The 26,935-nt window shown below is 42.1% G+C and overlaps 1 protein-coding gene across 2 annotated transcripts in view; it reads right to left on the bottom strand.

Moving 5' to 3' along the window:
* Window positions 1-20,813: 20,813 nt before the first annotated feature.
* NKAIN2 (sodium/potassium transporting ATPase interacting 2) overlaps window positions 20,814-26,935 on the bottom strand; it is an 875,273-nt gene continuing 869,151 nt past the window's right edge. For both annotated transcript variants that reach the window (XM_053284532.1, XM_053284523.1), the window contains one exon: window positions 20,814-25,677. In XM_053284532.1, the coding sequence (XP_053140507.1) occupies window positions 25,640-25,677 (38 nt within the window). In that variant the 3' untranslated portion in view covers window positions 20,814-25,639. The remainder of the gene's footprint in view (window positions 25,678-26,935) is intronic.

Below are 26,935 nucleotides of genomic sequence, written 5' to 3'. Positions count from 1 at the left end.
GGGGGGCGGAATCTTGGAAATGAGTGATGTTTGGTTCTGTTTAACATTGTAATTGTGGCTTGTAGTAGTTCTTGCATCCATTTTCCCCCCAGAGAGAGAATAATAAAGGCAGAGAGACAATTTACAAATTGGGACATGAAACCATAAAGAGACTACATTATAGAATTGTTTTTCTGCCATTGTAGTCTTAAATTATAGCATAATGAACACTGCTTAAATAACTTCTTTTTCCTCCTTCCTTTTCATTAATTTAATTTATTTTTGTGTTTTTTCCTTCCCTCTACTAGCCCCACTTCTTCTTTCCTCATTAGTCTTTTTCATTTTGTAATGCTCTTGTTAAGTACTTACAATCCAGTTGTAATCAGTTGCTGCAGCATTCTCAGAGCTTAAAGAAAAACATTACTGAGTTGTCAGCATGTTTTCAACTTCATTTAAAATGACAACTTGGTAATCAGCCATACATGCCTTATTAGAGCAGTTACGGTTGTAAAAGGGGAAGGAGAATCAGTGTGCCAGCTCTTTGCCATTAAATCTTCCCAACTGCGACCCACATATTTGTTTTCTGAACAATCTGAGGGCTTTGATCAGCATTCATTGGTTCTCTCTATGTTTGTGGAATGATCTGTTCACAGCAGAACTCGCAATGGCTATTCACAGAAAAACTTGAAGTTGGAATTGACCCAGAAATAATAATTTAAAAATATAATTGCCAGCACTTTTGTTTCCTATTGTTAACTGTAGCACATTGGCTTCACTTTCCCCAACATTTCTATGGCTAAATCAATAAAGTGGCTAAAGTGAAGATCGGCAAGATTTGATAAAGCTATAGGCCTAACCAAACAACATGAACTTAAAGTGCTATGATGAAATCTGCATCACATACAAGTTTATCATGTTGATGCCAGAGGTATAGCTATAACTGAGGGGACATCCTTGGGCCCCTGAGAGAGGGGGTCCTGCTGGCTAGGCAACAGCTTGCTCTTTGCTGTCCCTCTCCCACCTCCCGAACAACATGAACCACTGCTGGATTCCTTTTGACTTCAAGGCAGAAGGGGAGAGGAGTGTCAAGCAGCTTCCCTCCCTCCTCTTTTCCTGACTGGCTGGCTAGTGCTCAGGCTCAGCCCACCTCTCCTTAGCGTGACTGACAAGAAGGAGAAAGCAGAGGCAGGGGCCCATCATCACTTCTTGTCCCAGGGCCCATTCCAACCTTACAATATCTGGTAGATGCCTTTTGAACATTACCATAATGTGCAAGGCCTATAATACTGTTAATTCAGAATGCAAATGAAAGGTGGCAGTTTTCTTCTGCTAATAACAAAAAGAGGCAAATTTCTATCTGGAAGGTACTAAAAATGACATGGAGCTGCAGTTTGCAATTAATTTCAGAATTAAAATCTGAAAGGGGGTGAGTGATAGTAGTGGTTATGATATAGCTCTGTCAGAAGAGGAGACCTTAAACAATGATGACTCTGAGATGGTGGAAACCTTCTCCTTGGACTGTTCAGAAAGCAGCTGCTGGGGAAACTTCTACAGAAATTTCCAGAAATGAGGAGGGAGATGAACTTTCAGAGACCATTTTCCCCCAATCACTTTCATCTGGAAGTATCTCCCTGCCAACAATGACCAGATATTAACAGCTCCTGATATCCTGACTTCACTACCTCACCATTCCAGAAGTGGCACCAGCAGGCCATTTTGTTCACTGAAGAACTCACCAGCACTGTTGCAAAACACACCACAGAACCAGAGTACTTCCACTTTGCTAACTGTTCTTCTCCAAGGAGGCAGGACCAAGACCACATATATCCCTGAAGCAGTTTGTTCAGTACTCACTAGGTTCCCAGACATAAAGTTTACTTTAGTCTGCATCCCAGCTTTCTTGTAATCCCTTCTTTCTTAGGGTCTTCCCTTCCTTTTTTGATTGATGGTCCCTACTTTCTGGATTATCTTCTTGTTCTTGCTCCTGATTTATGGACTACTTCATTCCTCAGACTAATAAGAACCTCCCCCATTCTGTTTCAACGCTGGAGCCCTGTTCAGTAGTTCTGTTTAAAAGCCTGCTGTACATGCATATTGTAGGTAAAGTGGGTTAGAAGTCCTGCCCTCATCACGTCAGTTACACTCCCACCCAGGGTCTTCATGCTTAAAGCATTCATTTGGCGAACACCCTATGTTTGCCAGCATTTCTGTGATTAGTGGGCCGGGGCACTTAGGCATGAAGAACTTGGGCAGGATTCAGGAGGAATACTGATGCTACAGGGGTAGAACTTCCAACCCACTTTGCCCACTGTAAGCGAGTACAGTGGAAAAAAAGAATGACTGAACACGACTTAGGTTTCAACTCTTCTTTATGGCCTTGCTTGCTCTGGAAATAGAGGTTTGTATTTCTGTGCAGAACTCTTTCCTTCAAAAAGTACCATAATAGAATACAAATACGATGAATATGTATATACCACTTTTCAATAAACATTCCCAAAGCAGTGAAAGAAAGAAAGAAAGAAAGAGAAAGAAAGAAAGAGGCTCCCTGTCCCCAAAGGACTCACAATCTTTTTTTTTTTTTAAACTCAGACAACATTAACTCAGAAAACAGTCACTGTAAGAATGCTGTGCTAGAGATTGATAGGGCTAGTTGCCCTCCCCCTGCTCAATAAAGGGAATCACCACTTTAAAAAGGTGCCTCTTTGCTCATTTAGCAGCAAAGGGCACTGCCCGGGGTGTGAGCTAGATGGGAGTATGAAATGGACAAAAGTAATGTACAATTTTGATGGTTATTTATGCAATACAAAGTTACATTGTATTTTTCACTTATGTGAGAAAGGACACAGGCACACAGGAGAGGAGTCACCCACAGTTTTTTGGTTTTGTTTTAACAATAGCTTTAGCAGTAGAAATCCAAGCAGTGATAACTTGGAATTTCTCAAGCAGTGTACTAAAAGTCCACAACGATTCTTGACTTGCCCCAGTGCAATTTCCCACCCCACTTCCAAGGGAGGTATATTACTGGGACCCTGCCCAGGATGTAGAAATAGATATGGCCAAATGCTAGATACAGCTATAAGCTTCATCTTATTCAGCTTTTTGTGGAATATGCTTGATTCTTTGATTTCTCTTCTCATTAATCTTAGTTACCTTGCTTCTACAGTAAGGTTGCATTTTACCCAAGAGGCAGGAAGATTTAAGAGCCTTCTGAGGACTTGGTTCTCTTTTGTGGGACAAAAATTGGACTCTTGTGCTTTCCCCTAAACCTATTTATGCATCAATTTACAGGTTAAACAGCAGAATCTGCCAACCAAGACTGGTTTAGTTCCTCTGATATATAGTTCTTACAGTTAAGGATGCCATGAACATCTGCAAACATAGAATTTCAATCAAAGCTGATTAACATTTTGTAATTTGTTTAATTTAAGGTTTAATTTAAGGTGATCCAGTTGACATAGTCTACCTGGACTTCCAAAAAGCTTTTGACAAAGTTCCTCATCAAAGACTCCTGAGGAAATTTAGCGGTCATGGGATAAGGGGACAAGTACATGTGTGGATTGCTAACTGGTTGAAAGACAGGAAACAGAGGGTAGGTATAAATGGAGAGTTTTCACAATGGAGGGAAGTAAGAAGTGTGGTCCCCCAGGGATCTGTACTGGGACTGGTGGTTTTTAATTTATTCATAAATGATCTAGAAGCAGGGTAAGCAGCGATGTGGCCAGATTTGCATATGATACCAAACTCTTCCGGGTAGTGAAATCCAAAACGGATTGTGAGCAGCTCCTAAAGGATCTCTCCAAACTGGGGGAGTGGGCGACAAAATGGCAAATGCAGTTCAATGTTAGCAAGTGTAAAGTGATGCACATTGGGACGAAAAACCCCAACTTCAAGTATATGCTGATGGGATCTGAGCTGTCGGTGACTGACCAGGAGAGGGATCTTGGGGTTGTGGTGGACAGCTCGTTGAAAGTGTTGACTCAATGTGCGGCAGCTGTGAAAAAGGCAAATTCAATGCTAGGGATCATTAGAAAGGGGATTGAAAATAAAACGGCTAACATTATAATGCCCTTATACAAAACTATGGTGCGACCACACTTGGAGTACTGCGTACAATTCTGGTCACGACATCTTGAAAAGGACATTGTTGAACTGGAAAAGGTACAGAAGAGGGCAACCAAGATGATCAGAGGCCTAGAGCACCTTTCTTATGAGGCAAGACTACAACACCTGGGGCTTTTTAGTTTAGAAAAAAGATGACTGAGGGGAGACATGATAGAGGTCTATAAAATCATGCATGGTGTGGAGAAAGTGGAGAGAGAGAAATTCTTTTCCCTCGCACACAACACTAGAACTCCATGAAATTGATTGCCAGGAGGTCTAGGACCAACAAACGGAAGTACTTTTTCACATAACGCATGATCCACTTGTGGAACTCTCTGCCACAAGATGTGGTGACAGCCAACAACCTGGATGGCTTTAAGAGGGGTTTGGATGACTTCATGGAGGAGAGGTCTATCAATGGCTACTAGTCGGAGGGCTGTGGGCCACCTCCAGTCTCCAAGGCAGGATGCCTCTGAGTACCAGTTGCAGGGGAGTAATGGCAGGAGAGAGGGCACGCCCTCAACTCTTGTCTGTGGCTTCCTGCGGCATCTGGTGGGCCCCTGTGCGAAACAGGATGCTGGACTAGATGGGCCTTGGGCCTGATCCAGCAGGGCTGTTCTTATGTTCTTAACTCAGCTGACAACAGTTGGGATATAGGCAGAAGCAATTTGTTCCCACCTTTCTCTTGCCCCCTTTCCATGTGATCTAAATATGAGATAGAATTTAGAATTCAAAGTCATATTTAAAATGATGCAGTTTTAAATATAATGAGTGGGAATCAATGACAAACCCCATGTTAGCAATCAGTTGTTTGAAATAAGTGGCTGACATTGAGACTAAGTTACTTAATAGTACTTTTCAAAAGTTACTCTGAACTGACCATTTCAATTGGACTTCCATCGAGTAATTTAGTTACCATGTCAACCACTGATTAGGCTAAGAAACATTAATTCATTTATATATTGTTATTTTTGCCTTCTTTAAAATTTTAATTAAATGTACTAGTTAATGTAGATAGTTAATTAGTTAAATGGAGGAGGAGGAGGGATGGGACATGTGTGGCCTCAGCAGTGAACAGGGTATAAAAGCAGGAACTTAGGCTTATTTACTTACTATTTTATTGACTGATTTGATTTATATACCGCCTTTCCTAATGTGGCTCAGGGAAATTTACACTAAAATAAAAAATACATAACAATTAAAATAAAAAACCAATTAAAAACAGATTAAAATTACAATCAAAACTAGTAACATTAAAGCTAGATAGTATTAAAAGCCAGACTAAAAATGGCTCTTTAAGCCTCTCCTGAAGGCCTCCAAGGAATATAATCCTTACATCCATGGGGAGTATGTTCCACAAGCTAGGGGCAACAACAGATGAACTGGTGGCACCCAAAGACAGACCCCTCCTGATGATCTCAATGAGCGTTGTGTATCCTGTAGAGAAAGAAGTTCGCTCAGGTCTTTATGGCGAGGAATGGAGTTTATGGGGAGGAATGGAGTGTATGTGAAAAGTATAAAGAAGTTCTAATCTGTGGGGCTCTCGTACTGAATTTCACTAGCTTCTGAAGTTACGAAAGCCTTCTCTTCTCCTGAAATGAAAACAGACAATTATGTGAATGCACCGGACTCCATGGAAAAAATAATATTAAATTGGCTGACATCTGGACTAACACAGCTCTGGTGTTGTGAGGGAGGAGCGATTTTTCACTGATCTCCCCTTTCTCTCAAACCTACTTTGCCTCCCCAAAATACGTACTCATGAACAAATGTACTCATGAACATTTGGCGGTGGTGGGGGGGGGGAGTCACAGCTTAAGAGGAAAGGGAGATTGATCAAAATTGCCCCTCTTTTGCACCACAAGTGCTGCATTAGTCTGGATGTCAGCCATTGGCTGGCCCACATACTGTGCAGAACCACCAATCCAAATGACTTGCACATGGACTGCTTCTGAACCACTCTACACCCTGCCCATGCTGTTTGCAAAGGCAGGACTTCTCTGTGGCATGCGTCATTGTGATAAGACTCCCTTCATTCCCAAAGAGTGTAGAGAGAATCAGAAGCGCTTGAATAGGTGCTTAGATATGGGAAGCATTGTTATAATTGATAAGCCTGGTTGTCTGAACTGACTAATAGAGTTTCCCTAACTTGCACACTTGCGAAACTCCTCCACTGCAGTTCATTGCTTTCTCTCCCTAAGGCACACATAGGCCAGAATAAGGCATTGAACCTGACCTGGGGCTGCCACTGAAAATGACTGCCCCCTCCCCCACACGTCCAGTTCCTTCTTCTCTTAATAACTTCCATGATATGATCTCGACGTGTGATAATCACATTCCCCAACATCCACGACACACAACGGGCTATTGGGGAAATGACAAACTTAGGTTGCTAGCATAATGTTTAGTCCCACCCCCAGAAGGGAGTTCTCATTGAGCTTAGTTTCCCTAAGCAGGTCTGCCTCTAGTTTGTATGGGGTCCAGGGCAATAGTAGCTTGTGGGGGCCTCTGTGATGAATCAATCTTGTTCTGGCCGCCAGAAGAGTTTCTGTTGCTGTGCTGCAGTGTGACACCCCTATAAGCACATGGACCTGAGCAATTGTCCCCCTAGACACCCCCCACCCCCACCTTTAGAAAGTCCTGCTCCTAAAGTTTTGGATTGATTGACTGATTAAAGGCCATCAAGTCAGTGTCGACTCTTAGCAACCACACAGATAGATTCTCTCCAGAATGATCTGTCTTAAACTAGGCCTTTAAAGTCTCTCAGTGGTACATCCATTGTGTCATAATCGAGTCTATCCACCTTGCTGTTGGCCGTCCTCTTCTTCTCTTTGCTTCAACTTTCTCCAGCATTATGGACTTCTCAAGGGAGCTGGGTCTTCACATAATGTGTCCAAAGTATGATAGTTTGAGCCTGGTCATTTGTGCCTCAAGGGAAAATTCTGGATTGATTTGTTCTATGATCCATTTGTTTGTTTTCCTGGCTATCCATGGTATCCTCAAAAGTCTTCTCCAGCAACATAGTTCGAAAGCTCAATCCTTTTTCTATCTTGCTTCTTCAAAGTCCAGCTTTCGCACTGATAGAGTGTCATGGGGAAAACCATTGTCTGAACGATTCTAATCTTTGTAGGTATAGACACGTTACAGTATCTAAATATCCTTTCCAAGGCCTTCATTGCAACCCTACCAAATGCTAGTCTGCAGTATATTTATTGGCTGCTGGATCCTTTACTGTTGATGGTTGATCCTAAAAGGCAGAAGCTATCCACCACTTCAATGTCTTCATTGTCAGTTCTGAGGCTGGTTGCTGTACCCATTGTCATTAGTTTAGTCTTCTTGACATTTAGTCATAGTCCCGTTTTTTCACTGTGCTCCTTGACTTTCATTACTAGAGCTTGCAGATCATCCTCATTGTCAGCTACCAGAGTGGTGTCATCAGCGTAGTGCAGATTATTGATGTTCCTTCCTCCAACTTTAAAACCACGTCCATCTTCTTCCAATCCAGCTTCTCTCAGTATATGTTCAGCATATAAGTTGAATAAGGTTACTGGGATTTACTTCCAGCCCAGAAAAGATGGATAGCAATAGCAATAGCAATAGCACTTACATTTATATACCGCTCTATAGCCAGAGCTCTCTAAGCGGTTTACAATGATTTTAGCATATTGCCCCCAACATTCTGGGTACTCATTTTACCGACCTCGGAAGGATGGAAGGCTGAGTCAACCTTGAGCCCCTGGTCAGGATCGAACTTGTAACGGCGGCAGTTTTACCACTGCGCCACCAGGGGCACCAGGGATAGAATCAGGCTATGAGTGGATTGTATGGTGCACTGCAAGCAACCATAACAAAAATCTATTTCTTTTCATTGTTCCTACACACTGTGCTATTAAAAATCAGAATATATTTGTTGCTGTGTAATGCCACAGATCATAACAATATCATGACTACTGTAACATGTCATCATAATATAGCAGTTTAAACACTTGCACAAATTCCAGAATCAACATATTGCATATGCTGTAATGCCAAATCTTTGCACATCTGAAGGTTAGGTGTGTCACCGTAGTTACCCGAATACAAGACCACCCTGAATTTAAGACAAGCCCCTTAAAAAATAGTGGTTAAATACAGGTTATACTAAAAGGAAGAGGATTCTGAATTTAAGATGACCCCTGATTTCTAACATCAAAAAACATGGGGGGGGGGAATACAGTTGTTCAGACGGCTGCACTGGGAAGGGTTGATGGGGAAGCAGGCTCCTGCCTGCTTCCCACACATGATCTCCCTTCCCCTCAGAACTCAAATGACTGGGGAGTGGGGTAGATGGGCACTCTTGCACCCTTCTACCTCATTATAAGCCCAGCTCACCTGGCCTACCCTGGTAAAGAGTGTTGGGATTGGGACTGACCCTGACACATGAACAGCCCTACCTGGGTAGGGCTGTGCAAGCCCAGGAGCAGCTGCTCATGTGAACAACCTTCTAGTCTTGGATTTAGGTAAATACAGTACGTTGGGCATATGTATACCTAACTTGCACTCAGCTATGTGCCAATGCAGTTTCCAATTGAAGATTGGACTGTTTACATTTAAACTTCTTTAATTGTTATTTTGGAACTCTTTGTCAAATTTAGCATATGGTACATTGTGCTGCAACAATTTAAAATGCCATTTGATCCTTTGGGATTGTCAAAATACGTTAACATGAACGTACGTTCCATTTACACAGCAGGAAGAAAAGGAAGTACTTTCATTATGATAGTCCCAAGGTTATGGCACAACTGCCCTGGCATAGTTAATTAATGTCCATCTCTGCTACTGTGTGTGTGTGTGTGTGTGTGTGTGTGTGCGCGCGCGCAACAAATGTGAGGTTCATCTTTTCTCATAGGCATGTGGTGGCTGAAACTTGTAGAAGGTGTTAGCATTTCATCTGCTGTTTTTCTCCCGCTGTATCTATCATTGTACCTTCTGGATTATCTATCTATCTATCTATCTATCTATCTATCTATCTATCTATCTATCTATCTTCTATACCGCCCACACTTTCATCTCTGGGCGGTCAACACAAAACAATTAAAACACATCTAAAAAGTTAACGCAATACAACAATTTAAAATCAGCCATAAAAATTAAAAACAGACAGTTTTAAAAAGCTGGGAAAGCTTGGGTGAAAAGAGTTGTTGCTTGATATTCTATTTTTTGTCTTTTTCAAAGGATTATGTTGTGTGTTTGTTTTTATTATATTGTTTTGTAATTTTCAAACAAAAGCAGAGTATTTATGTCTTAAATACATAAGAAAATGAATGAATGAATGAATGAATGAATACATGGAATAATTTTATGTTCCCTTCACAATGTGGAAATGGTACAGTCTGTGGCCGACATCCTGACTAAGGAAGTGAGGATGCACCAGCAGGCTATCCTTGTAGCTGGAGATTTGCTCAGTTCTTCAGGCTGGGGTGGGGGGTGAGCAATTTCCCCTGAAGCTTTCCCAGATAGCGGGCTTTACTGCAGATTTTCTGTGAGGCTTTAATGCGAGTTCTAAGTTTCCCCCCCAAAAACGATGCAAGAAGTGGATCTTTTTTACTCTGGATATAAATTGGGCTCCAGATATAAATTGGGCTCCGGATATAAATTTACTCTGGATATAAATAATGCTGGCTGAAAAACCTGAATTGTATGCAGAGTGCTCCCTGATAGCTTGCACGGACTTCAGGGTAAATTTGGCCAATATGTGAATGCAGACCTTCGTTCTGGAGGAGATGCTAACAAAAAGACGGGTGTGAAAAACTTGCTGGTCTTCTCTGCCTCCAGAAGTGCTCTGTGCTTTACAAAAATATGTTTCTAAGGGTCCCACAGTCCTCAGGGGCATATTTCCAGAAGGCACAGAGCACTTGGGGAGACAGAGAAGATCAGTCAAAATTGCTCTCTCACTTGCATGCTGTGGCAATGGAGAAACCTCCAGCTTTCTTAAAAGCAGCCTCTCACTGCAGCAACCCAGGTCTTCACTTTGGTAGTCTAGATGTCAGCCTGTGTGTCTAAAGTCCTGCTAAAAGTAACAACATACCTGAGAAGAAGGTTCTGTGGATCGACTACATGTATAACCAAACGTATTTTCTCTAGAAATATTATCATCTCCTTGTGTTATCTAAACAAAGGGAAATTGGAACTGTTATGAATTTCCTTAGCATTTAATTATAATATATTCCCTATTGTGTCTCATGAGGGATTTGTTGTACACTCAATTTCCCAAATAAAAGAGCAAGTTGTGAATTGAAAAGCTTCTTCTCTTATTGTCTAAACCTATCACTTGCTCCAAATATGTCAAAAACCCCTGTCAGCAACAGCATTATTATCCTGATATGAATGTTCCTGTGACTAACAGTCGCTTGTTTTTGTCAAGATTTAACTAACATGGTTTTAAATTGTATTAAGGTTTTAATTCCTGTTTTGATTTGTTTTATGTTGATTTAAACCACCCAGGGATGGAAGTTTGGGGTGATGTACAAATATAATAAATAATTTTTCCCATGTGCCCTCACCGAGGTATTTCGGAAAGACAGTCATGTGTTATGATACAAAACTATAGATCCTGTAAGCCTGCCATTGATTCTGGCATGACGAAAAGGAAATATTTAATTTTTTGCTAGTAGCAAGTGTCTCGTTAATGTACTCACCCGGCGTTCTCTAAGACCCATAAAAATGGCTATGAGTTCAGAAAACCAGTTCCAGGCTTACTACCAGTCTTGGGCGTCACTAGGAAATAAATTGCTAGGAGAAGCATAGCCATGGTCTTCTAGCCATTTCTGAATGTTCTTAGCCAGGATTTTCTACATTTAAATAGACTCATTCTGCACATCAAGTCTTGAAGATCTAGGTATGGTGTGATTGTACTTGGTGTGTTGTGATAAACAGCTATGGAAACCAGGGAGTCAAAATGAACCTGAATTTGAACCCAAAATTTGGAAATATTTCTTTAAACTGGAACTGAACCTGAACCTAAAATCTATCAGATGGCCTGGACCTGAACTGAACTGCTAAACCAGTAAATTAAGACTGGTTCAGAGGAAGTGATTCAATAATCACACTTATTAATTTAATGTTTGTTTTATTTTCCAGTTTTTAGACTACTTTCCTTAAGGAAAGTAAGCTTAGAAGATCACACCTCATAGTGTGTGTGTCTATGTGTCCCCTATCAATTTTGCAATGACTGGAACAGTATGAACCAATTTGGGTACAGTTGTAGGGACATATAGGGACACCTCAATGGCATAGTTCATAATGATGTCATCCACCCAATGACATTTGAGGCACAAGTGGGCTAACTTGTGGACCATCTAAGTGATTTGAACCAAATTTGGTACAGTTGTAGTGAGTGATGTATGGGGACATCTCTATGTCATAGTTTGTGATGATGATCCACACAAATTCAAGATGGTGGATGCATAAACGTTTGAGGTGCAAGTAGGCTAACTTGTGAACCACCTGATTTGAACCAAATTTGCTACTGCTGTGGGGACACATAAGGACACCTTGGTGGTGTAGTCTGTGATGATGTAATCTACCCAATTCAAGGTGGCAGATGCATGAATGTTTGAGGCATAACTGGGTTAACTGTGGACTGCCTAACTGATTTGAACCAAATTTGGTACAGTTGTGCTGAGTGACACATAGGGACACCTCAATGGCATAGTTTGTGAAGAGGCCACCCCAATTCAAGATGGTGTTCATATGAACATTTAAGGCTGAAGTGGACTAACTTGTGAAGATGCCAATTATCAATTAAGGTTATAGTGAAAGCATAGGCAGGTTATTTCTTCTGGAACAACTTGTTTAACTGTTGTATGTTAGGGAAATGCATTGATTCAGGCTGATAAATAAACCGATTTGATGTGGACCCTATTTGAAAAAATTTCATCATTGGATCCAATGAAAAAATTGTTCAATAAGACTTGATCTAATTGGAGATGATACAAGAGTGTCCAATGCACAATCTTATATGATTAATTGGTATAGGTTGAGCCAGTAGTATGTGGGCTAGCCTTCTCCTTACCTGCTGCCCTGTTAGGAAACTGCAGTGGAGTTTTAAAAATCTGCTCACCATCTGCAGCCAGATAATAATGCCCCAGGAAAGGAAGCCACACCATGCTGTCATGTCCTTTCCCTGGTACATTATAGGAAAAACATGGCTATGCCTTGTGAGGCATTCCCAGTAATGTGACCATAAAAGGGATGCAACATCATGATGTTGCTTCCTTCCCTGGAGCATGATAGTCTGGCTGATGGTGAGGAAGGCAGAGTTTTAAAACTCTGCTGCTGCTCCCTAGTGAGATGTCTGATACATCAAGACATCTGATACATCAGTTCAAACCAACAACATGGCACACTTAGGGCTTGGTTCTAACTGATGCACTGGACTGGGATTTTGTCAGATCCAGTTCTAGTAATTGTAGCCATTCACAGCTCTATGCGATGTATCTTTTCTTTAAAACATTCAAGCATACAGTTAAAATAATTTTTTATCCAGTAAAATAGTTATCCCCTGCAAATTAAGCACCATCATGCTTGGCCGGGCAACCACACCACCTTGGACAGACTAAAGAGGATTCAGGCCCCCGCAAGGGCTGCGGAGAAGTCCAGGGGTAAGAGCTCCTCTTATCAGAAATAGCTGTTAAGGGAAACTATAATAGAAGCCTGTATTAACTTGGATCACACATAGAAAAGAAACCACTGCCCTGATCCACTACATGAGTGCATAGCTGTGGGAGCTTTGTATATGTAGTTTTGGCCAGATAACTGGAAATACTGATCAGCTGTTTTTGCCTACAAGATACATGTGCTACCTAGAGGACAAAGCCTCTACTTTTACATATTTTATATATAAACCCATGATTGACACATATACTATTTAAAATGATACTATGCATAGGGATTTTGTTCTCTAGAATTGGTTTCCAATTGCAAAAATCTAATTTTCATGAGATTAGATTTATATTAAGATTTATCTCAAGCAAATATTTTGCAATGGATTTGGTGATGCCTGCCTGGGCAAAACATTTAAGGAGCTTTGAGGGTATACATTTCTCTTTGTATACTGCTTTGGAAACATTTGTGGCAAAGTGGTGTTTGAATAGTCTTCATTTTCATATTCAGATATGCTGCAGCATCCCCATCAGAGGCATGACAGCCATCTGCTAGATGTGCTGAAGGAGCTACCTGCTCTGAGTAGAGAGTTGGATTAGATGCCTTGAAGGTCTTTTTCAACTCTAAATTCTAAAATAAGGCTGGTCCAATTCATCAAGGTAGAGCTACACATTGCTAAGATGGCCCTAGAAGCTGGGACTCCAGGGTCACTAAAGAGGAGGCCCTGGAATCTGCCAAGCTAGAGAGCCAGCGTGGTGTAGTGGCTAGAGTGCTGGACTAGGACCGGGGAGACCCGAGTTCAGATCCCCATTCAGCCATGACACTTGCTGGGTGACTCTGGGCCAGTCACTCCTCTCTCAGCCTAACCTACTTCACAGGGTTGTTGAGAAAGAGAAACTTAAGTATGTAGTACACCACTCTGGGCTCCTTGGAGGAAGAGCGGGATATAAATATAAAGATAATAATAATAATAATAATAATAATAATAATAATAATAATAATAATAAAAAGCTGACTGTTATCCGTCCTTTGAAATAAGAACGTAAGAACAGCCCTGCTGGATCGGGCCCAAGGCCCATCTAGTCCAGCATCCTGTTTCGCACAGTGGCCCACCAGATGCCACTGGAAACCACAGGCTGGAGTTGAGGGCATGCCCTCTCTCCTGCTGTTACTCCCCTGCAACTGGTACTCAGAGGCATCCTGCCTTTGTGGCTGGAGGTGGCCCTCCAAGACAAATAATGACAAATCCCTCTTTGAGACAAATAAAGTTGTTTTTCACAAACCCATATATAATATAATGGAAAAGGAAGATCAATGGTGTCTTTTTTTTTTAACCTCTCATGCAAAATTACAGATTAGTACATGTGAGCAGAATGATGCATAACTTCCTGTTCACTGAGAAGAGAATGTTTGAATGTTTATGAATGAAGCAAGTAAACATAATGAAGAAAAATGTCAGAATGCAAGCCCTTGAAGAGAAACTAAATGGTCTATAGCTTTAGCAAGCAAGTCTCAGCATAACTCTTAAAATTACTTACTGGTTAATTGAATCCGTCTGTCATCTTTTGATGGCAGCTTAAATTTGCAGACTTTTTCATCTGTGGGATCTTTCAGAGTTACAACTATAAAAGCACATCAGTGGGACATGAAGTATAGAATGTATTTGTCTAAGAATACACGTGCCTAACTTCTTTTACACTGGATAGTATGTGATTCAATTACTTTATTGATAGAACATTTATGGCAGTAAACCTGTCCCTGCCCAATTTTTAGAAAGGGACAGTCTGCATGATTTTCTGGAATCTGTCACTGGTAAATCACTGCCCTTTTATTTGTTCCTGTTTTTGCCTCTGGGAGATGTCATGTTGAATTTTTTTCATGGGAGTTGCTAGAGTTGTCACTCCTCAGGGCTGAGTGCCTTTCAGAATCTTTGAATCAGAATCTGTAGGTGGGCAGATGCAGTGGACACACAGTACCCCTCCAGGTAAATGGGTGCACAGCATTAAGGCGTTATGCTGTGCAGTTATAGTGGAGGGAATTTGTAATAGTGGATGAAAACTTGGTCCATAATCCTTGGTGTACAAATTGGTTGTATTTTCACCTGTGAAATGTTGGAGGGCATGGGCTTGGCTACTCTGCTTTGGCAATCTGGAATACTGTGCTCTGTGTGCAATTTATTTCCTGCATTCTGTTTGTGGCATGCTTGTAGTCAGAACTAAATGCTGTTCCTCCCTGGTTGCTTGGCCATGCCCGTACACATTCACAGGTATGTCTCTATTTTCATTGGTGAAATACTGGAGGGTATGTTTCCTGCTGTGGAGATGCAGTACTAGTCTATTGAGATTCTGCCTTACCCAGGTCTGGGCAAAGGTTTGTTTTATCTCTATCCCCCAAGCCATAGTGGATGGCAATGTTTTGTTCAGATTAACATGTGCCTTTTAGCCCCTCTCATTTTCTCTTCGACATGGATGTTATCTGAAGTTTTCCAAACACAGATTGTGAGATCTAGTTTACACAACGGATATAACCCAAGAATCATTTCAGATTGCAACTGGGAGTTCATATGGCTGAATGTTCTTCCATGCCCCCTCTCAAAGCCCCCAAACATTTTTTTAAATCCATGCACATACAATAAAAAATAGGTATTGGGGAGAAAGTCTAGGATAGAACCGTTGTCTGGGTGAGAGAGGCTGCTTTCTCATGTAACACGACACTGGAGATAAAGGGGCAGAGGTTGGAACTCTGCTATGTCTGAATGCAGGCGACCGTGGTTTCATGGCAAAAGTAACCTGCGATTTGTCTTGCCAAACTTCAGTTTGAACCTTCAGTTTTTAGTGAGTTTCATCACCATAACTTGAGGTTTTTCGGCGGCAGCATTACGTTGAACGTGGACTGTGCCATAACCGTGGCTTTGTTCACTTTCTGGAACCGTAATCATAGAGACAGCAGAACAGACATGCCCAGGATTGCACCTGCTCCATGTCTGTGGTGCTTCTCACTGACTGCCACTCTGAGCACTTGCCCCACTCCCTGTCTCTGATCCCAAAAAGCTGTTGCCCAGCAACAGTGACGCTGCGGTGTCCCATTGCAAGCTTGACAGCCTGTCAAATGGCAGTCATGCAGGGCATGCCCTCCTCCCATTCTGTCCCTTGCTCCCCAGCCTGCAATCAGGAGAGAAAGGGGATGGGGATGGCAAGGTGGGCACTAGGTGCTGTGCTTTCCAAAAACGAAGCGACAAAGATGTCACAAGCACATCCCTTCAACACAGGCAGGGCAACCCCTTCAGAGCACTGGGATAGAGACACGTGGCAGGGCGGCGATACCCGGGGTCAGGTTTAAAAGGCAGCCCTAACCAGGGATTCGTGAATGGCAAAGGTCTATTTTTTGTACAGTGATGTTAGGGAAGGAGGGCCCAGCCTCTTCCCCTTGGGGATACCTGTGTGGTTCCTAGACTTGCTCATGAGAAGGGCTGTGTAGCAAGGTCAGCATTGCCCCAGTGAGAGGAATGATTTGGCATAAGTGATGGCAACAGAGGCTGTTCCTGAACAGTCCGTTCACTCATGGGAACGTAATGCCATGGGGATACCCCTTCACAACTCATGAGAAAAACCATCTGTGGGGACGGTGGGGTCGGGCAGAATCTCTTATAATGTGTGTCGATAATCCCTCTTCTCTCATGGACGGTTCTCTCATGAGAGTGTCAGCCCATAGGGCCAGACAGCAGCTGCCACCCAGCCTTGTTATTCTATACAAGAAAGTTGCAGGGATGGGTACCCTGCCAACAGCTCTCCCTGTCTTGGCGACCAGCTTGTCTGCCCATTTGAACATGTCCGTCTTCGTTTTTGCCCAGAATGACAACCCCACTCTTCTGGGGTTGCTGGAAATCGGGGCTCCCTTCTCCTGCAAGTCCCCCACAGTGGCAGATCTGCATATGGCAAAATGCTAGTCCAAACCCAGGAATTTGGGAGTTCTGTCCCCAGTCCTGGTGTGTCCTCAGTCTGCCCAGCCGGCTGCTCCCAGACACACGGAGCATCAAAATCTCCTTTGGGTGTGTGAAAGGCTTCTCTGGAGAGGAGGGGATCACTATCTATCTATCTATCTATCTATCTATCTATCTATCTATCTATCTATTAGATGTATATACCGCCCTTCCAAAATGGCTGAGGGCGGTTCACAACATGATAAAAACAATTAAAAACACATTAACAATTAAAATCAAACTATTAAAACACAATAAAACCAATAAAACATCTAAAAGCCCTGAAAATGTAAATGTTCTGTCATTAATCAGAGAGAGTGGGGGGCCCATGCAAGGGGGGACCCATCATGAGAATGGCCCCCTCATGAGAGTGCTAATCCCCTGGTGGCAAGCCACCACAGGGCAGGACTGTGGTTTGGTCTCCATGGACTGCTTTGCTGAGATGCTTTCACAAGAGCATCTATCAGAGCAGGCCAGACCCCAGGATCCCTTGCCTTCCCTCATATAAATAACTCCTCCTAGGAAGTCATAATGTTTCCTTCCCTTTCCTGAGTAACAGGGAAATGATGCCCCCCAAGATCCACCCTTCAGGATCCCCCCCCCAATAATGCTTGTGAGAGACAGTTTTGTTATTGGGCTCTTATGAGGGCAGTGGTGCAATCACTGACAGAAGAAGGGCTTGAATAGCATGGCATTTAAAGTTATTTTAATGCCCTTTCCCTGCTGAGGGCAAGCAGACCATTCTGAATAGGCATGATCGCACTTGGCATGTCCCTTTCAAGATTGTGGACAATGCCTGCCGCTGTGATGATGTGATGATGCCTTGACCACAAGTATGGCTATATGAGTACTATGGAGCTTGCTGGTATGTGGCGTTAGTGAAACAGGAAGAGGGAGGGGCTCCCCTACCTTGAAAATGGAGGTTGTCGGACTGCGGTTGGATGAATGTCTGTGAAGCAATTCATGATTAGAAAAATTAACCACAGGTCCGTTGACCTCCGGTTTCACGTAAAGTGTGAATGCGGCCATAGTTTTCTATGTGGAGACAATGATTTGTATAAAGGAGCATTTAATTATGTGACACCCCCCACTCACAGATGGAAGTGATGCAAGTCTACTAACACAGGTAAGAACAAAAGAAGAATCCTGCAGGATCAGACCAAAGTCCACTTAGTCTATCCTGTTTCCCACTATGGCCAACCAAATGCCTCTGGCAAACTGAGAAGCAGGACCTGTAAGCAAATAGCCTTTTCATTTAGGTACCATGATGACATGCTTTTGATTGATTGGCCATGAGTTAGTTAGTTCAAAGGGGATTCCCTTTGAAAACCATGTAAGGGCCAGTTTGAACAATACTGCCCAGCCCACTACACAGGATAAAGACATGTACACCTCATGAGCATGCATGTCCTTTCCCCCTCCTGATTGATGCACAACAGCCCCTCTCCTTGAGAGATGAACTCCTCCTCTATATGTGCTAGAAATAATAATTTAAATTAATATTTCTAGCATGTGTAAGAGAGTGGTTTGGACTAAATGCCCACCACACAATTAGAGAAAAGAATTCCTACATGCTGGGAGGGGTGAAGGACATGCTCACAGGGTGCATGTGTTCGTACCATGTGTAGTGGGCTGGGCAGGCAAAGGATCATCTGACCTGGCCCTAAGCTAGTGACCATCACCACATTTTGTGGCATCAAATGCAATAAAGTATGTGTGCTGTCTGAAGAGGTACGACCTTTATTTTATTTATTAATTTATTAAAAATTTCTTGTATACCACCTCCTCCAAAGACTCTGGGCGATGAACAACAAAAATGCCAGTAACAATTAAACATTATTTTTTTAAACAATTAAAGACAATTAAAGGGCAAAAGCCTGGCGAAACTGGTAGGTCTTAAGGAGGGCCTTAACAGCAACTAAGGAGGGGGCGGAATGAATCTGGGGGGAAGAGTGTTCCAAAGAAGAGGGGCAGCCACAAAGGAGGCTATACACCTAAGTGAGAATGAAGTTTGAGAGGATCCTTATAAAAATAGTAAACAGAACTGGGAACTTTACCACCCATTACTCTTCATCAGAGCATTACAGTAATTGGGAGGAGCGGAATGGTGCTTGGCAGTATTTCCCTTTGTAGGTACAGACGCCTTCCCAGTTTAGGATTGGAAATTTGTTGCCAATATGAGAAATTCTATAGTGCATTTAAAATATTGCATAAATGTTGGTTGGAATCCATAATAAGTTGTACTACTCAGGAATTACTCTAAAGGATAGGACTACTCAGAAGTAATAAATGGGTTGATGTCAGCCATTGTTTTCACTTGGCGTTATGAGTCAATATTGTTTTGTGGGAATATTTAGGTGGAGATCTGCTTCACTGTAGAGATTAGAATTTAGAATGATTTGCTATAATTTAATTAATCTATTACAAGCCCATGGGGAAACGTAAAGAGGAGTTTCAGATTTAGTGGCATTCCAATTTGGAGCTTTCAGAGGTCTTTTGGCCATTAATGTAATGTCATGCCTAAACCAGCTGCTTTCCAGAATGTTCACAAACACCAACTGAATCTTCATTCTTGCTGTTGATATTCATTAGACTACAGGAACTAGGGAGGTGAGAAGAGAAAAATAAATTGTGAAATTCACCAATGTATGATGGCTGTAATTCCAGTTCAATTAGACTTTTGTCCTTTCATGTCCCCATTTTATTCACTTGAATGCAAGTACTGGCTGATATTCCCCGCAAAGCTCAGACAATGGAAGTAGTCTGGTGGAGATGCAAACTGCTTAGAAACTAGGTGTGTGTTTTATTTCCTTCACAGTGGAGGGGAATGATTTTTGCTGCTTTCACCTCCTTCCTTAAAGGACTATTCAGTTGCCTGAATATTCCTGCGAGTGAATAGTCCTTTAAGGAGGATGGGGAAAACAGCAAAAATCCCTCCACCCACCCTCACTGCACAGGCATTTTTTGAACTATGGGCAATAGTAGAGAATGAGTACATTTATTTTTAAAACAAGCAAAAAAAAAAAAAAAAAAACCCCAACCACCTCCGTGTGGACATGCTCTTATGAGTAATGTAATTGCTTCTTTCTGTTTTCTATCACCTCACCTATTCTGGTGAAACTGCATAATTTTAATTCAAATCTGTTGAATAACTGCCAACATTTCCTGCTGCCTACTCAAGTTTTGAAAGGTCAGGTATGATATACTTGCGTAGTTGTGTATTGTTGTCTTGGAGGTGGTGATGGTGAGCAGAGGATAATGCCGTCTTATGGACAAATGAAGCAGCCATATACAGGGTCAGATCACTGGCTGTTGAGCCTGGTGTTTTCTTTAATGACTGGCAGTAGCTCCAGTGTCTAAGCAAGGGTCTTTCCCACCTGCTACCTGATCTTTTTTGTTGGGTGATGCTGAGAATTACATTTAGGAGAGTCTGTATTTGAAGCATGTGCCTCACAGTCTTCAGGATTCACTGTTGCCTTGTCAAGATTGCAGAAATGTCTATATAACAATGCTTCCTTCTGGATTCTAGATCTTCCTACAAAAACCTGGAAGTGTGTGTACATATCTAGTAACTGGTAGTACATTTCAGCAGGAGCTTCATCATTGTGGGTTCTCAGCTTACTTCTATTATTTACATCAAACATTCAAAGATTGATTCCACATTTGCAAAGCCCTTGAACTGTGCAAAATGAGAAAAAAAATATCTAACACTTTTGGAATTAAGATACAGTTCTCAAATATCACTCCTTCTTAACAAGCATTACTTAATACAGTACTTAACACTATTAGCTATTGTAAACCCATCATAAACTTAAAGTCACTGATGAGAGGGCAAAATAAAAAAATTCTAAATGGCAGAGAGTCTATTACAGTCAGCCCTGTAAAAGGAGCCTTTTAGTGTCCGTAGATAATGAAAATACCAGTTACCTATGACTGAGTTAAAGTGATGTCATGACATGGCAATTTCTATTCACTGCTGACACATCTGTGGGGGGCACTGCTCAAAAACACGGCCTTCATGTAAATATAATAGGATTCTTCCTTTCTGTAATTGTGTTCTTCTAAGAAATGCAATCCAGGAAAATTGTGAGAATCAGCAGGGATCCATGAATAGCTTGGAAACCTATATTTTTTCCATTTTATTTTCTTTTAAATGCAAATTACACTAGTTAGTAAAAAAAAATCACCTTTGTTAAAAATACATTCAGAATTAACAAATGACTATAAGAAACAAAAAGACATTTTGGATTGTTAACACTTGTTTTCAGAATATTTGGATTTATAACAACAAAAAAGCTCAGCCTAGAAAAATAACATTCTTCACTGGATTTTGAGGAGGATACAGCTGTACAATTCAACAACATTATTTCAGATATTCTCACACTACTGTGCTCTAAAACTCATTCCATAGCAGATGTGTCCACTAATTTATTCACTGTAGTAGTCAACAGTCCTGAAATCTTTTTGTAGTAATCCTTTAGCTGCAATGTAAGTGAGCATGAAGGCTTCATATTGAGCATGAACGTGGGCATACAACATAAGGCAATCTTGCCATATTACCAATGGAGAATTCTCCAAGCCTCAAAATTCTTCGTGTTTTCCTCTTGGGAGTGGGGTAGAGTCCAGTTTTAGCCTTTTTCCTCCCCCACGGCCTCCTCCCCTCACATTAGAACTGTAAGTCATTTTCGCCTCAAGAAAGTGCCTTGCAGAAGAACAGTGGTCATGTTCTTCAGTGACCTCCTCAGCTCAGGAGTAGCAACCCCAGATATACATGTCTCAAACATACCTCACTATTTTTAAGGTGTGCAGAATTCTTCCTTCTGTAATCTCTTGAAGAAGGCAAAGAGAGGGAGGGAGAAGGAGGGAGAGAGTGAGTGAGCCCATGAATATTTTGCACCTCCCACTTATTTCCACTGGGAAGTGGAAATTAGACAAAGGGACAGTTAGGATGATGCATTATCCATGTGATCTTCCTTGCATGATCAGGACATGAAAAAATCACATGGGCCCCTTGCTCCCAGTGCAGCAGGGTGTGCAATTTTTAATTGTGTGTGTGTCGGGGGTGTATGTGTGTGTGTGTGTCGGGGGGGGGGGTTAATCCAAATGGCTGCTCTGCACATGCTGTAATCACTACTTTAAAGTAGTGTTTGTAGCATGTGTAGAGGGCTGTTTTGGACTAATCACACCTCCGGTGATTAAGGAGCAACACCCTGGCATGCTGGCAGTGATGTAGATGCAAATTCAGAAGTGCAGGCGCTCTCCATGACAGCCCCCATAGCTATGCCCACCCCAACAGCCAGAGAAGCCGAGAAATACCGGTGCTCCGACCCTATGCTCCCCCCGCCTGCACTACATCCCTGCATGCTGGGAGGACAGAACGATATACACGTTCATGGTGTACATATATTCTTATTTATGTTTAAACATTTATAACCTGCCTTCTTCATATAGATCTGTACAGACTGGCCCAAACTGCCAGAAGGAAGCCCTTTACCAACTCTCTGATCCTGTTGTGATAAATACTGCCACAAGAAAGGATCAGAGCATTCAGTTGCACAGGAAACCACTTCTGTGGGGTTACAACCACACTACAGTTGAGAAACCTGTACCACTGTCAGCCACCTACCCTCTTACCCATATCTTTCCTGGAGATTTGCTAGTCAGGCTAGAAGTACTACTGTGCTGTGCCCCAAAAGGGGTTGGCACCAAAGTATTGCTCTGAACCATCCAGAATTCTCACATATTTGTAGATGAACATGCAAACATTCCCATCTCTTTTAAGACTGTTGTATGTATATGAGAATCCCTGCACAACTGGCAATATAGATGCCTGGGAATAAAACCCACGGGGAATTCCCGAATGTATCTCTGTCTTGGTCCCATTCAAGATTCTAAGGCTGTTCTCATGAGCAGCTTGACCCAGGCTAGGGCAGCCCAGCCTGCATTAGGCTGCTGATGTGGAGCACTGGGATCACTCCAGATCCCGGCACTCCTGCCCAGCCTAACCCTGCTTTTGCCCTGGCTCTTAGCTGAGGTTAAAGGCGCCAGTGCACCTTTGACCCCAGCGCTGGGATTGTGTGTTGACACAGAGACAGGAGTCTAGAGTGCCCATCTGAGGGGGGAATCCCCCATGGCACAGCATTCATCGCATGGTGCCTTATGGGATATCTGTAGGCTGTGAAAACAAGTCCTGTTCTCTGTTGATCTCCACTGTTCCATGCAGTGTGGATTGTGTGGGTGAGTGTGGCACCGGCGATCAACCGAGGGGAAGATAAACTGGATTATGCCTTCACACCCCCACCTTCCTCTCTCTTCACACATGCCCATGTAAATAGCCTTACAACTATTTTTTGGAACACATAGTGATATTTATGGAGTAGTATCATCCAGGGAAGACCCCATATACCATTTACAACTTGCAGCAGAAGCGGAATGGTTGTTTCCTAGTGAACATTTATATGAGCATGGGATCTAAAGCTAGGGTAGTGCTATCACCCCTGTATATGGAGCCCAGCATGAAATGTCACTGTTTAGCTAGCTATATTTGACTATATAGATCTCAAAACGGTGTGGTTAAGTATTATAATTCTCCTTTTAGTACTCCAGGAGTTTGATATATATAAAGGCCAATGCTTCAAGGCATCTAAACTCTAGACCCAGAAATCTACATAAACCTACTCCTTTTCTGATTTGCTTTGCTTCTCCCCCTCAGTGGGGAAAGGATGTCAGTGAGAGATCACTCAGCCAATCCAGCTGCTACACAGTCTAAATGCAGCCTTAAATTAGCCATGACTCTCAATCCATTTACTGCAGAGTTATTCCATTGGCCCTCCTACTTCAAAATGCAGAATTAAAGCCCCCAAACGAACACTAAGTATAGCAAATGTGGGGAGAGAAAAAAACCAAGGTAAGAATGTAATATTCATGCATCATATTCCAAACTAATTTCACTGGCAGTAAGTAAATTTCAGGCTTACAGAAGACTTCTGGCCCAGGACTAACCAGTGGACCAGCAACAAGCAAGATGGAGCATCTTCAACAATTACACTGGTATGACATCATTCAGTATGATGAATGATGGAGTAGTACAGAAGAGGCAACAATGCAAATGCTTAAGATCAAGGTGCTTGATCTCATAGGCATTACAATTTGGAGTTTAAATGTGTTGTCCACTATACTATGTGAATTGCTTCATTTATTGTATTCTGTAGTTACAGCCAATTCCACACACACACCATAGTATCAATGCTACCTTAGTTGCTGGAACCTGACATATATATTTGTTTTTATAATGAACGTCTGCACTATTGTTGTCCAGGTTAATTTTTGTGAGGTATTACATCCATGCAAAGACACCCAAATGGTAATGGGCAGGGCAGGGGCAGAGAAGCTGGACTATCCAAATTGTGTAGGAAATGGATAGTTGTCATGGAGAATGATGGATTTGATAGGCCACACAGAAGTCAAACATTTGGCAAGTGCAGAGAAGAGCTGCTTTAAGATTTTATAGGTTCTTCTCAGCAGGAGCAAATTGCCTATGCCAATCAACTGCCTGTGGCTGATGTATCTATGTAGGTTTTAAATTAAGAAATGTGAACAATTTGAATTCCAAAAAACCTGAGCAAAATAGCCTCCCCTACCTCAATGAAAAGCCACTGAAGTGATGAATATACAGCTCAAATTCAGAACAAACAGACGTTCCTAGGAGTCAAGAGTATTTCATAAACACATTGACCTACTAGTAAAGTTCCCAAAGGCATCTTGCTGCCAACTACATAACAGCACAGGGTTTTTTTTTCAGCCACAATAATACAGGAAGTTAAGATACACAGTCTAACACACAACAGATCCCCCACATACCACAGAAAAGGTCTTCAGAAGTATCACCAATGCAACTACTCCCACCCCAACTAAAAAAACCCCAGAAACCTAGAAAGAAAAATCTCTTATGCTGCAGGTTTTTCTTTTCTTTTCTCTTCTTTTTTTAAAAAAAGCTCACTCACATAGAATTTTCAACTGGAATTAAGTTATAAAAGAGTAAACATAATTAATACATATTCAGTTGGCCTCTTTTGATAGAAATATGCAGACATATCTGTCGTTAGTAAAAGACACAGTTAGAGTCACTTATAAAAGCACGTAGAGTGCAGTAAATAAAGACAGTGGGATTAAGGAACACTGTTCTTGCTCTTTCTTTCCAGCTATTAGTTTAGTAAGCATTTTCGAACTCCCCAAAGAGCCCAATTCTTTTAGAATTATTTTAAAGTGTTTGCATTCTGGCCACTCCGGAGGCTTCATAGTTAAGCACTTTTTCTCTGACAGCTGACAGTTTTCTTACACAGCTGGGCTCTGGAACTGCTGAGAAGCAGAGTCTATTACCTGACACAACCTTAGAAATCTTTTAGAATTAATGAACAGCATGGTTGAGCCTAAAGGAAGTTACTTCAGAGAGCCCACACTGAATTTCTCTGATGTGCAACTTAGAATGGGTTAAGGCAAGTATGTACTATAGAGCCTTTAGGGCAAATAACTTGCTGTCTATTGACTTCTGTTTCAAGGTCATCACGGTATCTTTAGTGTTTATTGACTAAGAAGACACGGCTCCAGACAGAGTACAAAAGACCCTCAGAAAGAACCAAAATGGATGAGACAGTTTCATAATTCAGGGGCAAGAGCAAAGAGAAAAGAAGGTAGATAGTGGCCAGAAGATGGCATCACTGCTTCTCCTTTTGAACCTTCTGCATAAGAATTTGGAAAATCCAAGATGGAGAGAAGAAATCTTGTGCTGTCTGTATTTAATATCATCACTTTCTGAGAGAGGCCTCTGTCTTCAAATATGCTTGTTCTATTAGATACTGAAACAGAAAAGTCGGGTCTTCTTTCATTCTTTTGCAACCTGCAAGAAGCCATGCTGGAATAAGTTCTTTGACTGATCCCTCAGCCCAGCCACGGGCATTGGTTTTGTCTACTTTGACCTAAAAGAGAGAGATAAAAGAAAAGGATATTTATCATTACAGAGGCCAGTTGTATCCGAACACCATTGAATAGTTCCCTAAGCAAGCATGCTTAAATATCCATCTTCAAGTGACCTTTCTAGCCTGTCTCTATATGTACTGCAATGTGCATGTTTATATTAGAAAGGAGAAATAATTTCTGAGCGAGACTATTCTCATGAGCAACCAAGCTTGGGCTTGGCTGCCTGTGAGAACTGCCAGGATCTGCGTGGATCCCCGCAATGCCTCGGTGCCAAACACAGTGCCGAAGCCTGGCTGTGAGCTGAGGTCAAATGCACCCTTAATCCGGCTCCTGGGATTGTGTGTCACTGCTCGTGTTGACACAGAGAAGGTCGCCTAGAACACCTGTCCCCTGGGGGAATCCTCCAGTGCACTGTGCTCAGTGCGTTATGCTCTGTGGGATTCTGGAGGCTGAGACAAATCCCAGCCTCTCTTTACCCGCATTGCCAGGATAGTCATCCGCACTGCTTCTGGCAACACGGGTTGTGTGGGTGCACAGCTTGCATGCCACAGGGGCCAGAGTGGTCATCTGGAGGAAGGTAAGTTAAATCCTGCCTCCTCTCCCCACCAGCCTGGCCACATGGACAGGGGCATGGTATGAATAGCCCCAGCGTCTTTTAAAAGAGAGAAGCAGTTGGCAGAAGCACACATAGGAACATAGAGACATGCACGGTACGCTGAGCCCCTTTCCCCTCCATGCATCTGCACATTCTCTTTCCTCCCCAGAAGGACCAGAGTCTGGCAGATAAACTGGTTTTTCCACTATTGGCATCTGAAAAACTTGACTTGGTTCTTTATTAAGTTAATGTGACCACTGGCAGCCGCTTCTGGTTTATCAAGAAAACTCACTTAAAAACAGGATTTTAAAAACTTGGACAGAAATCAAGATAAGCTTAAATTCAGAGGAGAAACCCCCGATCATGTATACAGTGCTCCTCAAGATCATGCACAATGCTCCTACAGATCATGCACGGACTCAGGCAAAAATCTAGCCAACACACTCCCTTCTAGGGGAAATTCCAGGTAAAAGTGTGATTGTTTTTAATGAAAGGTGGTATATAAATTTAACAATAAATCAATACAAATCAATTTTTGAAAAAAGCACAGTGTGAAATACCTCCTGGAAGATGAATCTGTAATCCAGTCTCCTTTCATAAAAGAATGACTTGATGCCATTCAACACTTAAAGGGAACAAATTCATATTCATGTTCAGAGGAC

The sequence above is a fragment of the Hemicordylus capensis genome, chromosome 1, assembly GCF_027244095.1.
Source record: "Hemicordylus capensis ecotype Gifberg chromosome 1, rHemCap1.1.pri, whole genome shotgun sequence".
Taxonomy (NCBI): Eukaryota; Metazoa; Chordata; class Lepidosauria; order Squamata; family Cordylidae; genus Hemicordylus; species Hemicordylus capensis.
Note: the sequence above shows the minus strand (reverse complement) of the source record. Positions and strands in the feature narration are given on the sequence as shown.